This window comes from Ceratotherium simum, chromosome 14, assembly GCF_057802395.1.
Source record: "Ceratotherium simum simum isolate JZ-2026a chromosome 14, ASM5780239v1, whole genome shotgun sequence".
Taxonomy (NCBI): Eukaryota; Metazoa; Chordata; class Mammalia; order Perissodactyla; family Rhinocerotidae; genus Ceratotherium; species Ceratotherium simum.
The window spans coordinates 6,814,953-6,837,293 of NC_141913.1; the positions used below are offsets into that span (position 1 = coordinate 6,814,953).

General features: G+C 37.8%; 2 protein-coding genes across 13 annotated transcripts in view; both read right to left on the reverse strand.

Moving 5' to 3' along the window:
* LOC101394358 (nucleoporin SEH1) overlaps positions 1–22,341 on the reverse strand; it is a 164,090-nt gene that overhangs the window by 59,018 nt on the left and 82,731 nt on the right. For 11 of the 12 annotated variants that reach the window (XR_015554247.1, XM_087438931.1, XM_087438928.1 and 8 more), the window contains 6 exons: positions 19,735–19,799; positions 18,678–18,887; positions 16,251–16,377; positions 15,022–15,143; positions 8,321–9,152; positions 8,104–8,230 (listed from right to left, as the gene is read on the reverse strand). Coding sequence is in view for 11 of the 12 variants with exons in the window: in XM_087438931.1 (XP_087295057.1) it covers positions 8,104–8,230; positions 8,321–9,152; positions 15,022–15,143; positions 16,251–16,377; positions 18,678–18,887; positions 19,735–19,799 (1,483 nt within the window). In the remaining variant the exon portion in view is untranslated. The remainder of the gene's footprint in view (positions 1–8,103; positions 8,231–8,320; positions 9,153–15,021; positions 15,144–16,250; positions 16,378–18,677; positions 18,888–19,734; positions 19,800–22,341) is intronic. The other variant, XM_087438930.1, reaches the window with a different exon arrangement.
* LOC147915251 (uncharacterized) lies at positions 1,583–6,170 on the reverse strand. Its single transcript, XM_087438937.1, is given in 3 exon segments — positions 1,583–5,664; positions 5,667–5,990; positions 5,993–6,170. Coding segments are annotated over 3 exon segments (2,778 nt in total). The 5' UTR covers positions 6,156–6,170; the 3' UTR covers positions 1,583–3,373.

Genomic DNA, 22,341 nt, shown 5'->3' on the forward strand with positions numbered 1-22,341 from the left:
AAAGAAAAAAATCATAAATTTAATAAAATTAACTTTCTGTATGGCAAAAAAAAAGTTGAAAAAATTCTAACGACTAATAATTATAACTCATATCACAAATAAAAGGCTACTTATTCTCCCTAATACATCAAGGGCTCCTAGAAATGGAGACAAAAAAGACTAACAATTCATGAGAAAAATGGACAACAAACATGAATAGACACTTGATAGAAAAGGACATACAGAGGAAAAGATGCTCATCATCACTCAAAAGATATGAAGTTATATTGAAATATTATTTTTTTCACCTATCAGATTGTCAACAAACAAAAAGTTTGATAAACAGTCTGTTGGTGAAGCTGTGGGAAAACAGGCTCTCTCCTAAATTGTTGGTGGAAAATTAAATTAATACAACCTCTATGGAGAGGTTGTACTAATATAAATATGAACATGAATGCATATACAGTCTTGTGCCACATAACAACATTTCAGTCAATGATGGACCGCATATACGATGGGGGTCCATAAAATTAGGACCACATCGTCTAGGTGTGTAGTAGGCTATACCATCTAGGTTTGTGTAAGTGTACTTTATGATGTTCACACACTGATGAAATCACCTAACAATGCATTTCTCAGAACATATCCCTGTCATTAAGCCACGATGAATGTACTCATTGACCCAACAATCTGATTTCTGGGAACTATAGATATATTTGCACATGTCCAAAGTGACTATAATATAGATGAAGCTGTGATAAATAACTTTATATGGCAAAACGTAAGAAGTGCGTAAAGAACCCTATGTTAAGTGTAGAAAGGGATGTAAAAATAAGAATATATATTCGTATTTGCTTTTCCATTGTTGTTAGTCCCACTGAGTCAATTCCAACTCCCAGCAACCCAGTATACAGCAGAGTAGAACCCTGCCCGGTCTTTTGGCGCCATCCTCTCATCTTCTGTTGCTATATCAGACAATGCTCCGATGCCATTCATAGGGTTTTTTTTTTTTTTTTTTTTTTTTGCAACAGCTTTATTTTGAATAGTTAAAATTTAGAAATAAGCTACATGACCATAAAAAGATGAACAGTGGCATATCCAAAGATAAGACTATTACTCAGGAAAAAAGGATGATCTACTCATATATCATTGGTAAATGTCTAATTATGAAACATTAAGGAAATCAGTAAAAAGAAAAACAATACACTAAACAGCTTATGCTTCCACTCATACAAATTCAAGAAAATGCAAAGGTATCTTTGTAAAGGAAAGTAAATGAATGGTTACCTGGATAGGTCAGAAGGGCAAGGAGAGATGATGATGGGATGTGAGGCAAATATACCAAGACAGGTAAGGTCATTCTCAGGACTATAATGATAGTTTCAGAAGTTCATACATGTCAAGTTATAAAATTGTACACTTTACATACACGTAGTTTAGTACATGTAAATTATACCTTAATAACGCTTTAAAAATTGGTTCAAGAGGAAAAAAAAACTGTATGTCCCACTCTTTTTGGAAAATAGATTTGGCAACCCTTTATTGGCTCCACCATTTGTCTCCTCATGCCCCCAGGGGGTCATTCTTCCCTCAGTGACAACAAATATGGGGAGCAATGAAGGAGATGTCCACCTGAGTCAACAGGAATGCTGCCTGGGTCACAAGAGCCACATCCATGGACTATGGATCCCCATTGTTCTTTCCTGCCTGTGCAGTAATGGCCCTGAGGTAAACAATACTGAGAGGCTACAGAAATCTACACAAGTTTTTATTTTTTTTATTTTATTTTTTATGAGGAAGATCAGCCCTGAGCTAACATCTGCCAATCCTCCTCTTTTTGCTGAGGAAGACTGGCCCTGGGCTAACATCCGTGCCTATCTTCCTCCACTTTATACGGGACACCGCCACAGCATCGCTTGACAAGCGATGTGTCGGTGCACGCCCAGGATCCAAACCAGCAAACCCCAGGCCGCCGCAGCGGAGCACGTGCACTTAACCGCTTGTGCCACTGGGCCGGCCCCAAAAGCATTTATTTTTTATGACAATGACATCAGCTACACAAGATAAACATGACTGGCGGTGCTGAGATTTGTGTACAAACTGAGCCTGCACAGTCACTGTCACAGAACCATTTCTGGACGCACTTCTAGAAGAGGCAAATTCCATCTAGCTGGCTGCAGTCTCTTCCACTCCCTGTTAAGCCAGTGTTTCTCTATCAACTGTGGTTTCCCCTGGACCCAATGGTCTTACAACCAGTGACCCTCACCCATTGAACTGTGGACATAGGGCACATGGCTATTTGTAGATCTGGGGAAGATATCCCCTCCACAGTGCTGTTGTCTCCTGTGAAACCTCCTGTGAGGAAGGAAAAAATTCATGGTGCTCTCAGATGCACTTGAAATTCTCATACCAGCCGTCTCCTCAAGGTCATCACTGAGACTCTGGAAACACATGGTATCTAGGTCTCAAATGAGGACCAGAAAGCCCTGCAGTCTTTCCTAGGAGGCTATGGGTGGCAATTCACAAATTTAGTGAAAACTGCCTAATATTATTTTCTGTCATCATACTGTCTCTCCTCAGGCACAGAAAGTTTGGGACCCTTAAAAAGTGTTTTCCCTTCATGCTTGTAGAGCCCAAATCTGTTTATAAACTACCCCACACAGTGATAGAACACCCAAGATTAAAAGAGAACTTAAACAGTAATGCCTTCATTATTGTACAATACAAGGCAATTCTCCAGTTCATGACTAGGAAGCTGGAAAAACTCACCACAAGTATCACGTGAGGCCAAAATGTCCTGGAAAATGTCGTTCTTTGTGAAAAGCTGCCAGCCAAACCCATATAATACCCCGAGTCAATACTGACACAGGTCCATGTCCAACGTAGTCAAGGACAGAAAGCTGACCTAAGGGCTCAGCTTATTCCTAATCTGCTCCAATACACGAGAAAACAGAGGTCAGCTTTCCTGAGCATACTGGGGTGGTAACTGATGCACACTGTGGACCTGCCAGGTGGTAGAGGTGAAAGGGCTTTGGCTGCAGAAATCAGCAGTGACATAAATGTGGCAAGAGTCCTAGACAGCCTGGAAAAGGCAACATACCACACATGCTTCCCATAAGTTACGGGGACACTCCCCACTGTGCATGTCCAGATGTATGAGATTCAATTCAGACAAATGGCTTCTCAGTTTCCTCTGGTGTCCTTACACCAAACCAGGGAATTGCACATCCCTTGCACATCTATGTCTTTCTCTAATTTGAACTCTCTGATGTTGAAGGTAAATTTTCCCATAAAAGATTTCCCATGTTCACTGCTCTCACAAGACCTTTCTCTATGTCACCTCTCTGATGACAATGGAGTCTAGGACTAGTGATAAATGATTTCCACATTTGTATTACTCATAAGGCCTTTCTCCTGAGTGAACTTTGTGATGATAACAGAGGCCCGAGATAGAGGTGAAAGATTTCCCACATTCGGTGCACTCATAAGGCCTTTCTCCTGTGTGAACTCTCTGATGGTAACGGAGGCCCGAGCTAGAGGTAAAAGATTTCCCACATTCACTGCACTCATAAGGCCTTTCTCCTGTGTGAACTCGCTGATGGTAACGGAGACCCGAGCTAGAAGTAAAAGACTTCCCACATTCACTGCACTCAAAAGGTCTTTCTCCTGAGTGAACTCTGTAATGATAATACAGGCCCGAGCTAGAGGTGAAAGATTTCCCACATTCATTGCACTCATAAGGCCTTTCTCCTGTGTGAACTCTGTTATGATAATGGAAGCCTGAGCTAGAGGTAAAAGATTTCCCACATTCATTGCACTCATAAGGCCTTTCTCCTCTGTGACCTCTCTGATGTAAAATGAGGTTCTTTCTTTGGATAAAAGATTTCCCACATTCATTGCACTCATAAGGCCTTTCTCCTCTGTGACCTCTCTGATGTAAAATGAGGTTCTTTTTTTGGATAAAGGATTTCCCACATTCACTGCACTCATAAGGTCTTTCTCCAGAATGAACTCTTAGATGTATAGTAAGGTGACTTCTTTGAGTAAAGGACTTCCCACATTCACTGCACTCATAAGGCCTTTCTCCAGAATGAACTCTTAGATGTATAGTGAGGAGATTTCCTTGGGTAAAGGACTTCCCACATTCACTGCACACATAAGGCCTTTCTCCAGTGTGAACTCTGTGGTGTATAATGAACTTCCAACTATTCTTAAAAGATTTCCCACATTCACTACACTTGTAAGGCTTTTCTCTAGTGTGAACTCTCTGATGATAATGCAGTTGGGAGCTAAAGATAAAACATTTCCCACATTCACTGCACTCATAAGGCCTTTCTCCACTATGAATCCTCTGATGATAACGGAGGACAGAGCTCATGGTAAAAGATTTCCCACATTCGCTGCATTTATAAGGTCTTTCTCCTGTGTGAGTACTCTGATGATAACGAAGGCTGGAGCTAGAGGTAAAAGACTTCCTACATTTCTTGCATTTGTAAGGTCTTTCTCCTGTGTGAACTCTCTGGTGTGAAATGAGACAATTTCTTTGAATAAAGGATTTCCCACATTCTGTGCACACATAAGGCCGTTCTCCAGTGTGAGCTCTCTGGTGTTGATTGAATTGGCTTCTATCCTTAAAGGATTTCCTACATTTAGTGCACTCATAGGGTCTTTCTCCTGTGTGAGATCTCCAATGATAACTGAGGGCAGAGCTAGAGGTACAAGATTTTGCACAGTCACTATACTTATAAGTTGTTTCTCCAAGGTGACCTCGCTGATGAAACTGGAGGGTGGAGGTACATGTAAAAGATTTCCCATATTCAGTGCTCTCATAAGGCCTTTCTCCTGAGTGAACTCTTAGGTGTATAATGAGGTGATTTCTTCGAGTAAAGGACTTCCCACATTCACTACACTCAAAAGGCCTTTCCCCACTGTGAACTCTCTGATGATAATGGAGTTGGGAACTAAAGATAAAACATTTCCCACATTCACTGCACTTGTGAGGCCTTTTTCCAGAATGAAGTCTCTGATGATAACAGAGGACAGACCTAGAGAAAAAATATTTTCCACACTCACCGCACTCATAAGGCCTATCTCCTTTGTGAGATCTCCGATGATAATTGAGGGCAGGGCTAGAGGTAAAAGATTTCACACAGTCACTACATTTATAAGGCCTCCCTCCAATTTGAACTCTCCTGTGTTGAATGAACACCAACCTACGGCTAAAAGATTTTGCACAATCACTGCACAGACAGCTGTTTTCTCCACTGTGCCCTCTCTGGGGATGAATGAGGACAGATTGGTGGCTTAAGGATTTTCCACATTTGCTGCATTTGCACAGCCTTGTCCCAGCATGAATTCTTCGATGCTGATTCAGGGTTGAGCTTTGCCTAAAAGATTTGCCACATTCTTGACACACCTGAAGCCTTTCACCTGTGTGGACTCTCTGGTGCACAACAAATGAGGATTTGTACCTGAATGTTCTCCCACACTCATGGCACACAAAACACTGTCTTCCACTGTGAATATCCTGGAATTGAATAAGCGTGCCTTTAGGGCTGAAGGCTTTATTGTATTCTCCCCAGGTGTAATGACTTCTGCTTGGTAAAGTGGCCTCGCACTGGGCGAGTTCCTTTGGCTTCTCCCTGGTGTGAGTGGCCTGTTGTTGGAGATGTCCAATGCTGGCGAGAAGTCCTCCTCAACCTCCCCCCAGGGAAAGGGGTTCCCTGACATATGGAATCTGCAGCTCTTTACAAACGAGTCCCTGTCCATGCTGCTTCTGAAGGGTTTCTCTCCCATGTGCTGCTCCTGGTGCTGTTGCAAGTTTGCACTGAAATAAAATCGCTTCACACAGGCGCCACACTTCAACAGTTTCAGGCTGTGTTGTGTTCCCAACTGCTCAGCCAAGTGGAAAATGTCTCACAAGACTGGACCACCCGTCTCACAGGGGTGAGTCTTTGGAGAAGACAAAGCTATAGTAGGAGTCGTGGCTGGTGACACACCTACAAAATGCTTTGTTGAAAGATGGCCTCTATGTCCTCTGCTCCGCAGCTGCAACCCAGCGAGGATATGAGTGCCAAGTTCTCCAGCATCACATCGAGGTACAAGTGCCTCTGAGCTTCATCAAGGAGCCTCCATTTGTCTCAGGAGAAGTACATGGCAACGTCTCCAAAGGTCATACTGAGCCGGCTTCCTCCGCGCGGCCGCCGCCATCCGACTCCGGGGCGGAGCGGGGCCGGGAGCGGCGGTCCTGTCCCGGCCCTGGGGCGCAGGTCCCCCCGGCGGCGTCACCGAGCCTCAGACCCGCTCAACGCAGTGGGGAAAGAGCCTCCTCTTGCGCCTCCTCGTCTCACCCCGGCCCCTCGGAACTTTCGACAAAGTCCATAGGGTTTTCATAGACAATTTTTTTGGAAGTAGGTGGCCAGGTCCTTCTTCTTAGTCTGTCTTTGTCTGGAAGCTCCACTGAAACCGGTCGACCAAGGGTGACCCTGCTGGTATTTGAAATACTGGTGGCATAGCTTTCAGCATCACAGCAACACACAGCCACCATTGTATGACAAATGACGGACAGGTGGTGTGGTTCCCTGACCAGGAAGCAAACCCAGTCTGCAGCAGTAAGAGCACCAAATCTTAACCACTAGACCACCAGGGAGGGCTGGCTCATATTTGCTTATACATGTATAAAGAAACTCTAGAAGAATACCTAAGAAACCAGTAACAGAGGTTCCCTGGTGAAGGGACTGGGGAACTAGGCAGATGAGGAACAGCATAATGGACGGAAATACACAGATGCACATCTATACACAAATATACATGTACATTTGACAAAGCAATACATTTATACTGTTCAAAAATTATATATACACATACACCTATATATGTATATAATTTTTGAACAATGTTAATTTATGGCCTTTTTGAAAAATTAAATTTTAAATAGTTCTTATAGGGGCCAGCCCGGTGGCGCAAGCAGTTAAGTGCGCGTGCTCCACTGCAGTGGCCCAGGGTTCGCCAATTCGGATCCCAGGCACACACCAATGCACTGCTTGGCAATCCATGCTGTGGCGGTGTCCCGTATAAAGTAGAAGAGGGGCACGGATGTTAGCCCAGGGCCGGTCTTCCTCAGCAAAAAAAAAAAAAAAAAAAAAAAAGTTCTTATAACTTGAAGGTCAAGTTAGCTTACAGCTTGGGTTAAAACCTGTAAAATATTAGGATTCTTATTCTAACCCTTGAAAAAGCATTCACCAATCTCATTAGTATTAAAAATGTAAATTAATATTATAAGATAAAAACAATCCAAAAATATAAGTTATTTAAAATTCTAATAAGAAAACAGTGAGATGGGGGCCAGCCCGCCAAGCGGTTAAGTGGACACCCTCTGCTGCGGTGGCCCGGGGTTCGCCAGTTCAGATCCCGGGCGCGCACCGACGCACTGCTTGGCAGGCCATGCTGTGGCGGTGTCCCGTATAAAGCAGAGGAAAATGGGCATGGATGTTAGCCCAGAGCCAGTCTTCCTCAGCAAAAAAAAAAAAAAAAAAAAAGAGGAGGATTGGCAGATCCTGGCTAACGCACAGGGCTCATCTCCTCACAAAAAAAAAAAAAAAGACAACAGTGAGATGGACACTCTCATCATCACTGACGGCAAGAGTGCAAGTCTCTAAGACCCTTTTAGAAAATAATTTGCTAATATAGAAAGCCTTAAAATAGTCTTACTCCCGATCTGGTAATTTCACTTCTAGATATCTATCCTAAGGAAATCAGTCAAAATACGAAAAAAATTTTATAATTAAAGTTGTTCATCTCGATATCATGAAAAAGACAAAAAATAATAAAATACAGTAAGTATTCACCAGAATCCTCAAATAAACCATGACAGATTCATTATGCAGTCTGTAATATTAATAATTTTCTTTTAAATAGAGAAAATTATGATAACAAGTGAAAAAAACAGAGTATAAAAATTTGCACAGAAAAATGGCTTCAAACAAATGCACTAAATATTTTATAATGGTTACCTTTGAGAGATGAACCTATAGATGATTAATTTTCTTCTTTATATTTTTTCCCAATTTTTCTATACTGAGCATGTATTTTTATCATTTAAAACAAAAAAAGTTAACCACCTACCCTGATAAACTTGTTCCAGAAATTTCACTGGGAGAAGAATGACTCAGTGGAGAAGTCGAAGGTCTGAAGCTATCCTGGTCATCCTCTGAGCCATGTCCACCATGCCCAGGAGAGGGATTTTTCAAATCTATGAGAAAGGTATATTTTCTAATGAGAACAGAAAAAGAGAAAACCACTCTGTAATTCTATAAATGTGATCCATTAGTCTGATACTTACCAATATTTTTAGGTGAGATTATGAAATGTTTTTCAAAAGTTACATGCTTTTCACTGTTGCTTGTTTCACTAACATACTCATTTTGCCTCTGATTTTCTCTATTACTTTCTATTTCTTCACACTCTTCTGACAGCCAAAGGGATGCTATTCTGGGGTTCCTTACTAATGAATAACTACTAGATGTTGGAGTGCACGCCGAGGTAGCTTTTTCACTGTTACAAACATCTGGTAATTTGTTGTCAATGGAATATGTCTTCACATCAACTATTGTGCTGTCCCTCTCTCTCAGATTTGTAAGAATCGAATTTGAAGAGTTTATTGTTCTAAATGATTTCTGGTTCTCGCTTTCTCCATTTTCACCAGAAAAAATAGCTGCTGTATTTTCTTCTGGTTCCCCTACACTTATATTAATAGTACCTAAGTTCACTGTATGGATGTCTTGTGTAGTCCATTCTTTTGGCAAAGATAAATCGCAAACATCAGACACATCAGCTCTTGAAAAGTTTTCCTGTCCACCTTCATATCTACTAACTTCTGTTTTTTTAAGGTATTTCTCCACATCAAATGCGCTGGATCCATTACTTTTTTCTAAATCATTAAGTAAGAAATGAGACACAATGGAATAGTCCTTTTGTTTATCATCTTCCTGAAAAGTCTTCTCTCTGGTTTTATTTGCAAGTGCCTTGATCATAGCAGCAAGCTGGGAAGGATCAGTACTCACTGATGCGTTTGCAATGGCTGAAGCAATGGTGCTTATCCTAAGTACAGAATCACCATCATCAAGTAGCTTGCCTTTGTATCTTTGAGGTTTGCTGTTCATGAAGAAAGTGTCCTAGCAATGTGAAAATTTACATCAGATAAAGATTAAACTAACATGGAACTGTGGTAAATTTATTTATAAGTGCTACATGAGATTTAACAGCAGCAAGAAATTAATCATATACCAGTTAAGTATCCTAATGAAAAAAGACAGCTATTATCAACTTTAGCTGTAGAGTACTGGGTTACTTACAAAATCAGATTATCAACTGTTAAAAACAAAAAAATCTTCAAGAGTTCAAGAAATGCTAAAACTGAATCAGATAATAATTTAAAACCAAAAAATTAAGATATTGTGATTGAAAAGCCATTGAGCCATTGTGATTTCAAGTATAATTCTTGGTAATTTCACTCACCTGTTAGAATTATTTATAAGCAAGACATAAATAGGAACCATGGGTAAAAAACTGAAACGGAACCAACAGCAAAGAAACATAAACCTATTTAATATTTAAAAAAATGCAAGTTAAGACTTCTGCCTCCAGTAATAGTAAACTAAGTAATGCAAACCAACTCTTGCTGAGAGCAATCAGAACAGAACAGTGTATCCAAAGGCATCTCTTAGAAGGCACTGGAGAGCTAAAAAAGGAGTAAAAAACTATGGGGCCAAAAGCTAAGAGAAGACAGATCCCAGAGAAGAGAGCCCAGTAACAAGGATGCTTTTCACTAGGGGATCTGCTATTTTAAGAAGAGGCAGCTGATTAAGACTTCAAACAGAAGCTAAGCAAAGCTGTTCTTATGGGATTAAGGGTATAAAAACTCAGTACAGAGTTTGCCAGTGATGAGAGGGCAGGGGGTGACCATGGTCAACATCCATGCTTTAGGATAAGATCACAAAGGGCTACACCCTAGGAGTAAAAGTAAACCAACAGTAGACTGGCCCTCATAAGGACTGAGGCCCAGCTCCAATCAGCTCAATCCCAGTACCTGTATTAAAGTTATCTGAGATTGCTAGTGTTCCTCATTCCCTGTCAAAAGCAAACATAAATCTTGTCTGGAAGATAACATCTCCCGTGGCCTCAAATTATTTCAACAACTTTTCCTGTAAAAGTCCACCTCTCAATCAATGAATGACACTTGATATTCCAAGATAACGTGGCCCAAATCCCAAAGAAACAGACCTATGGAGAGATACAGAAAATGAAGTCATCAGAACCCAAAACACATCTAAATCTAAAATCTAAAACATAAACATCTAAAACATATTTAAGGAAATAAAAGACAACATTGACAACCCTAGCAGAGGACTAGAAATTATAAAGGAAAAACTAAATGTAACTTCCATAATTGAAAAATACAGTAACAAATTAAGAACCCAAAGGATGAGTTTAACAAATTAGACACAACAGAAAAAAGAATCAGATTTGGAAGAGAAGTCCAAAGAAAATATCCAGAATGAACCATGAAAGAGAACATATGGAAAATACAAAACAGAACAGAAAGAACATAAAGAAAAAAGAGATACCCTGAGCAAGTCTAACAAACTTTAAACTCTCAGAAGAAAAGAGGAGAGGAAATGGAACAAAAGTTATATTTGGGGGCCGGACTGGTGGCATAGTGGTTAAGTTTGTGCACTCCACTTTGGCAGCGTGGGGTTCGCAGGTTCAGATCCCTGGCGTGAATCTACACACCACTCATCAAGCCATGCTGTGGTAGCATTCCACATACAAAATAGAGGAAGATGGGCACAGATGTTAGCTCAGTGACATTCTTCCTCAAGCAAAAAGAGGAGGATTGGCAACAGATGTTAGCTTAGGGCCAATCTTCCTCATCAAAAAAAAAAAAGCTATATTTGAAGAGGTACTGGTCGAGAATTTTCTAAAACTTGTGAAAGTCAACAATCCAAGATTTAAGAAGGCCTACCAATGACAAGCAGGATAAAACAGAAGGCACCTAAACACATCACAGTAAAATGTAAAAAAAACCAAAGAAAAAAATTTTAAAGCAGTCAGAGATAATAAGATAGATTATCTTTAATGAAGTTATCAATAAGATTGACAGCAAATTTTTAAAATAAAATGATGTGAAATAATATGCTCAAATTGCTAAAAGTTGTTTCTAACCTGGAATTCTATACCAAACAAAAATATACTTCAAGAATGAAGGTGAGGGGCCAGCCCGGTGGCGCAAGTGGTTAAGTGTGCGCGATCCACTGCGGCGGCCCGGGGTTCACTGGTTCGGATCCTGGGCGCGCACCAACACACCGCTTGTTGAGCCATGCTGTGGTGGCGTCCCATATAAAGTAGAGGAAGATGGGCACGGATGTTAGCCCAGGGCCAGCCTTCCTCAGCAAAAAAGAGGAGGATTGGCATTGGATGTTAGCTCAGGGCTGGTCCTCCTCACAAAAAAAAAAAAAAAGAATGAAGGTGAAATAAAGATATTTTTAGTGAAACAAAAAACAGAGAACTCATTACCCAGCAGACCCTTACTAAAAGAAATTGTAAGGGTATTCTTCAAGTAAAAGAAAATTAATCTCAGATGGAAGGTCAGAGATGTAGATTGGCTGTATGTAATAACAGTAATCACCATCATCATCGTCATGTGTTATGAGGTTTAAATAGAGAGAGAATTAAAATATAAAACAATAGTAGCTTACAAGAGCGGAGTGGAGTAAACTGAATGTTTTATGATCCTTGTAATGTCAAGTAAGAGGCAAAAACATAAAAAAAACCCACTTTCATTAAACATTAGTAAGCAAAAGAGACAGGTTATCATTTCTTGACTAATCACTAAAATGACATGAAAAGAATATATAATTACCAAATTAATAGAGGGAGAAAATTGGACTAATATAAAATACTTAAATAATCCAAAAGAATGCAAAAAAGAAAAAGAACAAAGTCTAGGTGAAACAAACATAAAGTGAATAAAGAGCAGATTCAAATCCCCACATATTGGTAATTCCATTAAATATAAGTGGAAAGAAACATTGTGAGACTGGTTGAAAAAATAAAATCCAACTCTATGTTCTTATAAGAGACACATCTAAAATATAAAGATACAGAAAGGTTAAAAGTAAAATAATAGAAAAAGATATAACATGAAAACACTAACTAAAGAAAGCTGGTGTTAACTATGATACTATCAGACCAGACTTAAGGCATAAAGCATAACTTCAAAGAGAGCTATGCACAATGTTAAAAGGTTCAATTCACCAAAAAAAGAGAATTTTAATTTGTATGTACCTAAAAATATAGCTTTGAAATTTTTAAAGCAAATATTGACAAACTCATAATGAGTAATAGACAAATCCACAATCATAGTGTGAGAGCTTAATACTTAAAGAACTGAAAGAACAAGCACAATAATTTTAAGAAAACAGTTTGAGGATCATGATTTTTAAAATTGCACCTAAAGGGGATATACAGAAGAGAGCAACCAACAATCACACGATATGCACTCCTTTCACGTGCATAGAAAACATTTTCAAAAACTGAACAAATGCTGAGTGATGATACATACCATGTCTCAACAAATTTCTAAAGACTAACACCAAAAATTCTCTGACTACAGTGCAACTAGCCTAGAATCAATATTTAAAAATTTTGAAAATCCCCAAATATTTGGAAACTAAGCAATACACTCCCAAAAACTAATGAGCCAGAGAAATTTGAAAATACACTGAAAGAAATGATAATGAAAATACGACATATCAAAACATGAGATGAAAAAAAAAAAGTATGGTATGCAACAAAATCTCTGCTTTCAGGGAAATTTATACCATCAGATGCTTATATAAGAAAAGCAGAAAGGCAGAAAAATTAAACTAAGCATCATCTCAAGAAGTTAGAAAAACAACAAATTAAGTCCATAGAGAGTAGAAGGAAGGAAATAAAGATAAAAAAATATGAAATAGAAAACACAGAATAAGTAAAATTCATAAATTAATAAAACTGAGAAATACCTGGTAAGACTGACCAAGAAAAAGAGAGAGGCAATATAGCCAATATTAGAAATAACAAAGAAGACATCCTTTAAGAGCCTAACATATTAAACAATCACAAGAGGATATTATAGTCAACAGTATAGTGATGTATCTTCAAGTTTAAGTGAAAAATTACAATTCCTAGAAAACTACAATTTACTAAAACTGACACAAAAAATTTTAAATATCAGAATAGTCCTATAACTATTAAAGAAATTGAATCTGCAGTTAAAAAGTATTAGATAAAGAAAATTCCAGACTCAGATGATTTCACCAACACATTCTACCAAAATCTAAAGAAAAATAGTACCAATATTACAAAAACTGTTTCGGAAAACAGAAAAAATGAGACCAGCAAAACCTCGATACCAAAACCAAGCAAGAACATTGTAAGCAAGGGCATTCATCTCACTCACGAATACAGGGGCAAAATTCTAAATAAACTATTAGCAAACCGAGTCCAATGATCTATAAAAAGGATAATGTATCATGACCCAAGTGAGGTTTATTCCAAGTATAGAAGAATGGTTTAATATTCAAATACCATTTAACATAATTCGCCACGTTACCAAAAGAAGAGAAAGCTCATGTTTACCTTGATAAATGCAAAAAATCATTTGTCTTTTTGACAAGATTGACAAGATTCAATCTCCTTACAAGTTAAAAACAAAAAACTAGCAAACAAATATTAAAAGGGAATTTTTAAAATCTGATGATAAGTAAGAACCTACAGCATATATCAAATTTAAAGATAAAATACTGAAAAGCTTTCCCTCTGAGTCAGAGAAACACAATATCATCACTTCTATTCAACACTGTTCTGAGATGCAGTCAAGTAAGGCCTGTGAAGCAAACGAAGGTATAAAAATTAGAAAAGAATAAAACTATTATTATTCTCAGATGATACTAATTGAATATATAGAAAAATCCAAAGAATTTACAGATAATTATTAGAGTTAATTGTAAATTTAGCACAGTTGTTGGATATAAAAAAAACATGTTTTTCTGTTTAGCCACAACAAAGGGAAAATGAAGTTAAGAAAGATAATATTAAAATACCATTTCAACAACTTAGGAAGAAATCTAACAAAAGATGTGCAAAAATCTCAGTGCAAAAAAATCATAAAATACAGAGAGAAATTAAAACCTAAGTGGAAGTATGTATAATTTTCATGCATTAGAAGATTCAATATTATAAAGATGTCAATTTTACTGTTCTACAGATTAACAGTTGGTTGCTGTTGGTTAGTTTGTGGAAGGTGACAATCTGATTTTAAAATATATATGGAAATGCAAAGAACCAAGATTAGCCAAGATACCTTTAAAGAAAAATAAGAGGGGAAGACTTCTTCTACTAGATATCAAGACTTATTATAAAGCTGCAATATTTTAAGTGTTATATTGACATAAGATAGACCCCAAATGCCCATCAACAGTAGAATGGATATATCAACTGCAGAACATTCATATAAGAGAATTCTATATAATAATGAAAATAAGCTTCTATTATACTTAACATAGTTGCATCTAGCAAACATAAGTGAAAAAAATAAAACAAAAAAGAATACATGCTACATGATTTCTTGTACATAAAGTTCAAAAACAGGCAAAATTAATAGTGTTAAGGTCAGACAGGAAGTAGTAATGTTCAGGAGGACAAAAAAATGGTTTCTGGGCTGTTGGCAATGCTCTTTTTGAACTGGGGTGTGCACAGGTATATCAAGTTGTGATAACTCACTGTAAGTTTGTTTTATAAACTCTTCTTTATGTTTATTATATACTGATAAAAATGTTTTTAAAAATTTAAAGAACACTTGTAATAAAACTGAATCAAAAAAAAAGAACAACAAACCAACCATATTATACTGCATATATTTTTCACGTCATCTTATCTTGATCTTACACAAGAACTACAACAAGATGGTTTTAGCTTTCCCTCATGAAAGGCTTACGATACCTCTATTTTGCCTTTATTGGCAGTTAATGTCACATCATTTTCAGCCACTTGTGAAATACTCTCCAGTTCTTCAGCCTGAAGTGTAATTGATTCTTCACTTAGTAGTTGTGCCTTTAAATCTCCTGTAGGAAAAATACAATATTCAACCTACATCTACACACTATATCACAGAAACAATCTGTGGGATAAGGACCATTCAACATAACTGCCAAGAAGTCTTTGTACTCCAAATATCGGTCATACTCACAAAAATTATTTAAATGTACAGTCCCTAGGAGAAAGGACCATAGCATTGTTAATTTGGCTCAATTCTACAAAGTCTAAACTTTGAAGAAGATTGGATTTTAATCTCTTCCTTGCAAATACTGACAAACTCATTTAATATTTTTCAGCTTTAAACATTTCACAAATACACAATAAGTTGAAGTAAAAAATGAGTATTTCTTTACAATAATAGAAAATCAACCAACTGTATATACATCTCTTGATCCCAACTCCCCTAATGGAATACAGGAGCATTAACAAGGACTGGAGCATATCTTGTATACAGTCATGCACCCCATAACGACATTTCAGTCAACAGTGGACTGCGTATACAACAGGAGTGCCATAAGATTAGACCATAATCTTGGTGTGTGGTAGGCTATACCACTTAGGATTGTGTAAGTACACTCTACGATGTTCACACAATGACAAAATCGCCTAATGATCCACTTCTCAGAACATATCCCCGTCGTTAAGTGACACGTGACTATAATTTTATATCATATGTAGGACTAGACATTGTACTAGCAAAAAGTAAGCTGTTCTATAATTGTATGTTAACCAAGAAAGTTTTATTTTAAATATCTAGCATAGATATTTATCATATTTAGGCTATCACAGTCCAAATCTTAAAACACCTCTTTAACTAAAAGTCTGCCTAAACAATAAATATAATAGCTATAACGCATTAACTCAGTAGTTTAATATGCCAAAGTTAAGTAGCCCATTTGAACAAATTATATTTCATTTATTTTGGTTTTTACAAAAGGATTTAGGCTGACTTGTTTCCACTTTAGGTTGAAAAGGCAATGTGGGGTTTTACCTAAGAATCAAATTTGTAACTAATACTTAAAAAATTCAAAGTGGTATATACATTTTCATTCATAAAGAACATGATCTCACAACCACTAATTCCCAGGTTAAAAAAAGAAGGTTACTAAAAACTCCTTCGTTTAATCCATTACCTGAAAACAGATCATGGTTAAGACAAGCCATTTCTTTTTCCAAATTACTTCTTGATACATCAGATTTTCTTATTAAAGCAACAGGTTCTCTCTTCTCTGGTGATCTAATAAAATAACCAAATGATGGCTACAAAATAAACATGTGAATTATTTCCTCAATTTTCAACTGCTTTGGGAAATTCTAGACTAGTTTATACTAATACTGGTAACCTAGCTAAATGACTTTAACAAAATAATTCTATTCTTTCCATTTAAACTTAAATTACTAGAGACGAACTTTAAAAGTCCAGATAGAACCTTTTATTTCCTTATTGTTAGCTATCTTTAGTCATAAGAACTAACATTGTCAATTAAGTTGCCCTTACTAAGAAATCCAAAATAAAACAACCCAGAAATGACACTTTGTTCCTTCAGTAATTATTATTGAGCACTTACTATGTGTAAGGCATTGTTAATTATCATTAGTGACTTATCAGGGAGACAAAAAATAAAATTTCCTACCTTCCTGGAACTTACAGTATAAGGGCATTTTATTTTACACAATAAATACATCCTCGAAAATCTGTATTAAGATTAGGTATGTTCCTACTGACTTGGATGAAAGTTTTAGAAAGATTTACGTTCAAGGAGCTTGCTAAAGGGCAGGGAATTCCCATTTGTCTTTCTTACAGATCTTTCACATGATAGACATAAAATATGAATTTGTTAATGCACTCAATTTTCCATTGATCTTTTTTGTGTGTTTGTGAGGAAGACTGGCCCTGAACTAACATCTGTTGCCAATCTTCCTCTTTTTGCTGTGGAAGCTTGGCCCTAAGCTAACATCTGTGCCAATCTTCTCCTACTTTGTATGTGGGTCGCCGCCACAGCACAGCTTGATGAGTGGTGTAGGTCCACGCCCGGGGTTCCAAACCTACGAACTTAATCACTATACCACCAGGCCGGCCCCTCAATTGATCTTCACTTGGGAATTTCTTCCCTTGATCCAGCAATTTGAATGCAAGTAACATTTCATAACTAATACCAAAACAGAAATTCCAAGTGATAGACCTGTTTTTCCATGATCCAGTGCCTTGTTCATTTGTTTAGTAAGGAATTCAGTTACTTTTCAACTTCTCTCAAAATGTCAAAAATCCCAATCAATCCAGGCAGAAAAATCTGCCTCTCTCAAGTATTTATTTTCATTTTTTAATTCACTGCACAGATGGGACCCACAGTTCAGTTTCAAATTTAAGTTCTGTAAATCAACTGTGAGTTCTAACACCATAGCTATTGTTTTAAATTACACCCCTAGTGAAATTCAGTTTTAGTAAACATTACCTCCAATAACCTTAACTCACTAAATGGAATTTATCAACAAGTCCTTTAACTCTACCTCCAAAAGAAATCTTGAATTTTTCTGTTTCCATACTATCATCCTAGATCCTGATCCTCATCACATCTCTTCCTGTATACTAAGCTTCTGCCAGCTTCTACTCCTCCTCTGTGGTTCACTGACTTTCTCCAAGCAAGCTCCTGACATATATGGTGGCATCCTGTCACACCTGGAGATGGGCCTGGACACCAAAACAAAGTTGCTACCTGCCTCCAAGCACTTCTTCCCAGTTCATCTGAGATGAACCCAAGTGCTACAAGGACCCCTCATGCTCTGGCCCTTGTCTACTTCTGTTTAATCCACCCTATCCTCACCCCCTCCCCCTAGTCACATTAGCTATATTTGCCTGCTTTCTATGCCTCCAATATGCCACTCTAGTTCCTACCACCAGGACTTCACATATATGCTCTCCCTTTGCTGGGAACACTCTTCCTCCAGATCCTCTGGTGGCTGCCTCCTTCTCATCATTTAAGTCCCAGTTCAGTGCCATCTCTTCAGATGTCACCCTGACCACCACAGCTAAAGCAGCTCCTTCTACTCATTCTTCATAGAACTTATCACTATTGCTTGCATTTTTAAATTTCCACATGTATCACATCATATTAAACCAAAACACTCCTATATTTCAAAACATGTTTTTAGACAACAGGTTAAAAAAAAAGAATCTTTGAATTCTTCCCACCAACCAATGATATAATAATACCAACAGCAACTAACAGGTATTGAACACTTACTGCATGTTAGTTTTGGTGCTAAATGCTTTACATGCATCATCACATTTAATTCTTACAAAATCCTACAAAACAGCATTTCATTTTAGAAATTGGAAAATAAATTCAATAAACTGTTCCATGTCATAGAACTAGTTAAAACGTAGAGCTAGGACTGGAGTCAGGGTCTGACCGACTATAAAACCTAAGCATTTTACCACTATTCTATCATATCCCTATTCTGTCTCTGCTTTAAAGATATTATGCTCTAGCTATACCTTCATAATATTCAAAATATAAAGGCTGGTGAATTTAACCACTTCTAGCACACATCATACTTACTCTTTTCACATTGTAACCACCACCAAGGCAACCAAGCGCTTCAGATCTTTGAGCAAAGAACTCTCCTAAAGACAGACGTAAATAACTGGCATCATCTTTGTCCAAATCTGATGTGCTAAGTGATTTCCTCAACAAATTGTAATTAATTGAAGTTCCCCAGGATGTATCCCCTAGTGCAACTGAAGTGTTCTGGGCATCTATATTTTCTTCCTAGGAAAAAAGTTATTGTTTCATTTTATTTCCCCAGCAAGCCTTCTTTCTGTTCTTCTTATATGCAAAAATAAAAAAATTTAACTAAGAAAATTTAAATATTTTAGTTTTTAAAAAATTTGAACAATTTCAAGCTTAAGCAGCTAATAAAGGTAATGAAGTCCAGAAGAAGAGAAATTCATTTTTTAAAACTTGAGTTATAATATGCATTGTTTTAATATATTGCTTAATCAAACACTGACTGTCATTTACACAAATCTTTAGAAAGGAGTAAATCTTTAATAAAAACAAATAGCATTACCTCATTTTAAAACATGGTTAAAATTGTGAAATTATCTTCAGAGCCTATTAAAGCAATTTTAAGTGAATTAAACACTATTTCAGTGTGCCAGTTATTTTTCAATTAATAATTTAGAGTATGAAGGAAAAAGCAGAAATTGTCTAAACATGAGAAGAACATGATATAATTCTTCTTTTTTTTATGAAGTTGGCCCTGTGCTAACATCTATTACCAATCTTCTTTTTTTTTTCTTCTCCCCAAAGCCCTGGTACATAGTTGTATATCATAGTTGTAGACTTGTAGTTCTTCTATGTGGGACACTGCCTCAGCATGGCTTGATGAGCAGTGAGTAGGTCCGTGCCCAGGAGCCAAACCAGCAAGCCCCAGGCCACTGAAGTAGAATGCACGAACCTAACCGCTATGCCACCGGGCCAGCCCCAAGAAGCACAAGATACAATTCTATACTATAAACTATATATCTATTCAGAAAGAAATGAACATTTTGCCTACATTTAAATTAATACAGAAAAAGTTTTAAACTTGCATTAATGCCAATAAAATACAAACCTGCATAAATTGATGCTCCTTATTAAATTCTTCTTCATCTTGTGCAATCAAATCCAATGCATCAGCTTAAAAAAGAATGAGTTTATACAATTATACTAATACCTAATTAAATACTAGCATATAAATAAAACTTTGCTAGTTAGGAAAATGAAATACTAAAGAAAGAAAATTGAAAAAAGTATGTGAAAGCTTCCATCACACAAATGATGCATCTGTATTAAGTACGTTATATCTGTGGTTCTCAACCTTTTGGTAATGAACACCCTATGATGATTGATTTCATCAGTTACTAACTCGCCCTAACTTACTAAAGGGGCTTTACAATGAAAGCTTTTTATTTTTAAAAGATTCACATTAATGTTAGCCTTGAAGATTTGGCACACCTGACTTACGGTACTCGCCCATGAATACCCGCGGAATTTCATCCAGAACCATCAGACTGACAAGCCACTCTGTAAACTCATCATGAAGATGCCTACTGGGGTGCCCAACCACCTGTTTGCCCAGGACTGTCCCAATTTTAAAAAGGAAAAGTCTCATATCCCAACAAACCCCACAGCCTGGGCAAACAGGGACAAGTGGTCACCCAACTTCTGCCCTCCAAGTTCCTACTGAGCACCCCAGTCCACCTTAGGGAAATGAATGCGCCTGGACACTTTCAATCTCTAAGCCAAGGCCACAAACTAAAAGGCCCCAGGGGCTAGGGGTGAATGAGCAAAGAAGGTCAGGTGTAACATAACAGGGAGCGGTGGAATAGTGACAAACTAGAAAGCATATAATCCTGCTCAAGGCATTAGAACCAAAAAGAATTTTAAACATGTTGGCTAAATCAGAAAAGTGTGCAAGCTAGACTCTAGACTGCCTGTCTGCTGCCCACTCTGAGTCTTTGCCTGCTACTTTAGGATAGTAGCAGAAAAGCGAAGAGTGGATAGCAACCCAGAAGGGACAATCCACTCGTGGCCCAAGCAAGAGAGATGGCTCCCACTCTCAATAGTCCATCAGGGGCTAATCATATCCAAACCACCCTTTTGGAAACCCAGACAGTCCAATATTCACATCTTGAGAGACAAAATGGGAATAGATACAGGAGAGTATTTAATATTTGAAGTCAGGAAAAGTAAAGCACTAGAGATAGCTCAGGACTCTTACTTGTTAGGATAGTGCTGGTTCTTTACCTTGTGAACCCATCATTTCTTATATAAACACATTCTTAATCTAGAGGTCTATGAATGAGTGCCAGGAGAACCATGAAGCTCCAGAAATCACATGCAAAATATCTTCCATATAAAAATTTTTCTAAGATACTCTGTAGGGTCCATGACTCAAGTAAGGACACTGCCCTAAAATGTGAAAGCATCAACCAACCAAATCTAACAGCCAAAAGAGGTGAAGTAGGAAATCAGCCCATAAGAAGGTAACCCAGAAAAATTTAACTTAATGAGTTAAATATCACACGGTTTTTAAACTATTAAGTGCTCCAAATGCTATTTATTATATGCCTAAGTACCTTTTCTCTGAACCTTAAGAGATTCTTCAGTTAAAGAAAAATCTACAGGGGGCCGGCCCGGTGGCACAAGCGGTTAACTGCGTGTGCTCCGCTGCGGCGGCCCAGCATTCGACGGTTCGGATCCTGGGCGCACACTGATGCACCACTTGTCAAGCCATGCTGTGGCGGCATCCCATATAAAGTAGAGGAAGGTGGGCACAGATGTTAGCCCAGGGCCAGTCTTCCTAAGCTAAAAAGAAGAGGATTGGCATTGGATGTTAGCTCAGGGCTGGTCTTCCTCACAAAACAGACAAACAGAAATAAAAAAAAAAAGAAAAAGAAAAATCCACAGTTATATTGTTACTTTGTATGCTCATCAGAAATCAATCACAAATAATGAGAAAGCAGAATTTTTTTTTTTTTTTGGTGAGGAAGATTAGCCCTGCGCTAACATCTGTTGCCAATTCTCCTCTTTTTGCTGAGGAAGATTGGCCCTGGGCTAATTATCAGTGCCCATCTTCCTCTACTTTATATGTGGGATGCCTGCCACAGCACGGCTTGATAAGTGTGCACGGGTTCACACCCAAGATCCGAACCTGCGAACCCCGGGCCGCCAAAGTGGAGTGCGTGAGCCTAACCACTACACCACCAGGCCAGCCCCAGAACTTAAATTTTTATAAGAATCTATGCTCAACTCCTTGCCAAATCTAAAACAATAGTCCTCTCAAATGTCACCTGAATGCTTCAGTTGTTAAATTCTGAAGCAGTCCTTATGTTCTACTCTCTCACTCCACCCACCAAAGCTCCACCCAGTATTTAAATCCTAGGCCTGAAGCAGAAGTAATGTAGTACCTCAGATATATGGAACTATCAGAGAGGGGGAAGGCAGAAACGTGGAAGAGGGGGCAGTATGTCTTAAGTAAATTTTCTGAATAAAATTTAAGTAGGTAAATTTTCATTTAAAATGACTTGGACATCATAAAATTATGCCCTTAGTCCACTCTTCCTCTTCTGAATATTTCCTCTTACATTTTCAAAATTCTCTTCCCTAGTTCATCCTTTCTTTCCTTCCATCAAACTTTTTAATTTTCCATAATCATTTTCTCCATTTCCTTACCACC